The sequence below is a fragment of the Myotis daubentonii genome, chromosome 5 (assembly GCF_963259705.1).
Source record: "Myotis daubentonii chromosome 5, mMyoDau2.1, whole genome shotgun sequence".
Lineage (NCBI taxonomy): Eukaryota > Metazoa > Chordata > Mammalia > Chiroptera > Vespertilionidae > Myotis > Myotis daubentonii.
In genome coordinates, this window is record NC_081844.1 from 88,443,421 (window position 1) to 88,447,337 (window position 3,917).

The 3,917-nt window shown below is 42.7% G+C and overlaps 1 protein-coding gene across 1 annotated transcript; it reads left to right on the forward strand.

Moving 5' to 3' along the window:
* The first annotated feature begins 350 nt into the window (after positions 1-350).
* SCGB3A2 (secretoglobin family 3A member 2) lies at positions 351-3,164 on the forward strand. The gene is made up of 2 exons (XM_059695349.1): positions 351-507; positions 2,803-3,164. The coding sequence occupies exons 1-2, from the start codon at positions 453-455 to the stop codon at positions 3,075-3,077; spliced, it is 330 nt and encodes a 109-aa protein (XP_059551332.1). The 5' UTR covers positions 351-452; the 3' UTR covers positions 3,078-3,164.
* The last annotated feature ends 753 nt before the right edge of the window (positions 3,165-3,917 follow it).

Sequence of the window (3,917 nt, forward strand, 5' to 3'; positions counted from 1 at the left end):
AATGCAATTCTCCAAACTTTAAATAAATAGAAAGGTAGAAGAACAACAGAACTTTCACTCCTTCTCTTGTCAATGCAAAACCTTCCCTTATTTTTCAATATTCTTTCAGAAGAAGGATTCTTAGAGCTCTTTGTCTACCCCTGGCATCTGTTTTGTTTTGCAAGGGCTTCTGCAAGAGGGCCTTGAGAATGCTTTAAAGTAGGGCTTTGTTTCTCATGAGAACATGAAGGGAAGACGGAAAACCTCCCATTTGTTTAAGTGACAAGCATGACGTTCATGCTCTTTTTTTGCTGCAGCGAATCAAGTGGCAGTGACTGAAATTCAGGCCCTCGGTAGGTGTATAAATATGCGGGTGTGCAAAAGCCACCGTTACACTTGCTGAAGCACGTGAGACCCCTGCCTTGGCAGATTTACTTTTTAACTCCAGACAGAGATATCACAGGTAACCTACCATGAAGCTAGTCACTGTATTCCTGCTGGTGACTGTTGGCATTTGCAGTTACTCTGGTAAGTAGCCTGGAACCTATGACATTTCTCTACTTTTCTCTTAATAGGACACAACTAGTCAGCCCAGGCTTCCAGTGGTATATGGTGGGGGGAGTTTTAGAATCACAGAATGGTAAAGTTGGAAGGGTTTTCAGATGTACTCCACTTACCCCAATCTAAATCCTAGCCCAGTGGTCGGCAAACTGCGGCTCACGAGCCACATGCGGCTCTTTGGCCTCTTGAGTGGGGCTCTTCCACAAAATATCACGTGCAGGTGTGCACGTACAGTGCGATTGAAACTTCGTGGCCCATGCGCAGAAGTTGGTATTTTGTGGAAGAGCCCCACTTAAGGGGCCAAAGAGCCGCATGTGGCTCGCGAGCCGCATGTTGCCGACCACTGCCCTAGCCCAATACCCCAGTGGCTATCTATTGAATGGCTACAACTTGTTGGGCACTGGATAAGCATTGGAAGATTCGAGATGGGTCAGACATAAAAATTGTTCTTAGGGTACCTATAGTGTGGCAAGGGGGAGAAGACTTCTGTAGAAGTGATTACAGTGGTATTCAGCTAGAGCCCTGGGAGAGTGAGGGCGAACTATTGAATGCCTAGGTTGGGTACAGAGGCTGGCTTCTTGGAGGATAATGGGAACTGACACATTCAGTGATGGTCACTGCTCACTCAGAGAACAAAAAGCATTGCAGAGCCTTCCCCCAGAAGTATATAACTACATGCAGAGAAGATACCAAAGTGTTTAAGAAGTAAAGAGATCAGTCATGAGAAACTAAGTGGCAGCTTACGAAATTTTTGACAAATTTGTAATTTCATTAGTTTCAGCTATTTTTGTTCTTTAGTTTCCAGGGACAAACATCCACTGGCAGAGGTGACCACTGAAAGATGGGTGGAGGGAAATAAATATCATTCACTGGAAGGGAATTCTGGAGGGAAAATAGGTGGGAGAAGGTGAAGGTGAACAGACTCAATTTTTTATGATTTGAACAGGTACATGAAAAGGATTCCAGAAGAAAATGAACTATGGCAGGATCTTAGTCAGCAGGAGAATATGTTATAGGAGTTCTTATGAATCTGTTCATACACAAATATGTTTACATATCTGCACGCATTTTATAAAAATATACGTATTTTTCCATTCTCTACACTTTTCTACTGATTAGTTTTCTACATAAAAGTTACATTTCTAAAACTGAAGATATAAAATGCAGTTGTCTCATATAAATGCCTTGATAGCTTCCCATTGCCCTCAGGAAACAAACAAACAAAAAACAACACCTCAAACTCATTAGTATGTCATTCAAGGCTTTGAAAAACCTGACCTCACCTGAATTTTGCAGCCTCACCCCCTTTATCACTCCTCAGCACACCCCACTGGAATTCTGCACTCCAGCCATTCTGGGCAGAAGACTCACTACACCGTGCACGTACTTTCATTTTAATATCTCAGTGCCTTTGTTAATTTTGTTCTTTTTAAAATTCTGTTCCCTGTTTACCTTGTGATTCTGGCATTTTCCAAGATTCCTGCAACACTCACCCACAGCAGAATTAGTCATCCCTTCTTTTGTATTTCCATAGAGCATTGCCCATAATATGCAACACTGTGGTGTGCACAGATCTATATTGTCCACCAGACAATGTGAGCTCTCAGAATGGAGTGTTCTTATCTTATGCATCTATGTAGCTACACCAGCTGGTACAGAGTCATTGCTCAATTATGTTTATAGCATTGAGTTAAATTGGTTGGGAACAGTTTCCTGGACTGTGGTTGGATCCACTCCTGGCCCCAAGTGGAGTTTGCTTATAGCATTTCAATTCACATGTAAAGTACACCCCTATTCAGTCAATCACTAGTATCGTTTAAGTGCTTACTACCTGCCAAGGTGCAGTACGGTGAGCTAGGCATGGGGCACAGTAGTGAGTAAAACGTAAGTTCCTTTCCTCATGGAGCCTACATTCTAATGAGAGGAGGGAGGCAAAAACAAAAAGATTTAATAGTCTAGGTAGTGGTAAGAAAAAATAAAGATAGAGGGTTACAGGTGTGCTATTTTTGATACCTCTCTAAGAATGTAACTTTTGAGGAGAGACCAAATAATGTGAGGAAAGACCAAATAATGTAGCTAGCTGGGGAAAGAAAGTTCTAGGGAACTGGGACAGCAGGTGCAAAGGCCCCAAGGCAGGAGTTTTCATGGGCAATCAAGATGAGCATGGCTGGAATGGAGCCGTGATGGACAGAGTGCAACGTGGTGAGGTCATAGACAGGAGCAGATGATCCTCTTTCACTCAGCTTCCCTTTTGCTCTGCAGCTACCGCCTTCCTCTTCGACAAGAATGACTTACCTTCACCTCAGGATGCTCTCACCCTTCTGGATCCATTAAAGCTTCTACTGGAAAATATGGGCATTTCTGTTGAGCACCTCATAGAAGGGCTAAGGAAGTCTGTGAATGAGCTGGGCCCAGAGGCCTCTGAGGCTGTGAAGAAACTGCTGGTAACTACAGCTTGTGGGGTAGTTTGTCACAGGCAGGGCTCAGCTACCCTGAATGCTTATGCAGCTCCCACCTCACCCAGTTCTCACTTGTGAATGTGTATTTCCCCCTTACTGATGGCTCATATAAAGTTTCATGTTCAGTAATCTTGAGAAAAGTGCAGTATCTACATTTTCAGTAGGAACATGTGAATAACAGAGACCTATGAGTTTAAAGAAAAATAATTTAATGTATAAATTGATTTTAGTGAGAGAGGAAAGAAGAGGAAAAAAGAGAGAGAGAAACATCAATTTGTTGTTTTACTTAGTGATGCATTCATTGGTTGACTCTTACATGCACCCTGACAGGGGATCAAACCCACAAACTTGGTACATTAGGATGATGCTCTTACCAACTGAACTTCCCAACCAGGGCAAGACCTATTCTCTAGTTGTGACTTTGCCATTTACCAGCTCTGTGATCGGACTTAACCACTTTGAGACTTCGATTACCTGTCAGGAAAATGGTGGCTAAATAGGAGTGACTATTTTTGGAAATGTGCTAATTACATGTAACCTGCCCTTATTTTTATTACTGTCTTTCTACCTTTCAGGGGGCCCTTTCATATTTGGTGTGATGGCAGGATAAAGCAAGAACGGAAGGAGGAGGACGGTCTCCTCCTTCTGGCTGAAACTTGTTCCATCCTAAAATGTAGTGACTCCTGGAAAGAATGAATAAAGCAATGAACAGATTTCAGTGTGTCTTATTTTATTTCTGGGGCCTCTGTTCAGAAGGGCCTTCACTGGATAACCTTTCCCATGGGTCATAGACTCTAGAGAGCCTGCTCTTCTAAAGGTAACTCACCTTTTCAGTGAGATATGATTCCTTCTCTCTAAGGTAAACATCTCCATTGTTTTTTCTCTGATAGTGTTTCCAGACCCCTTACACTCCTATCC

Coding starts and splice junctions, on each gene's coding strand:
- SCGB3A2 (XM_059695349.1), top strand. CDS start 453: ATGAAGCTAGTCACTGTATTCCTGCTGGTGACTGTTGGCATTTGCAGT. Junction 508..2,802: donor TGGCATTTGCAGTTACTCTG/GTAAGTAGCCTG, acceptor TTTGCTCTGCAG/CTACCGCCTTCCTCTTCGAC.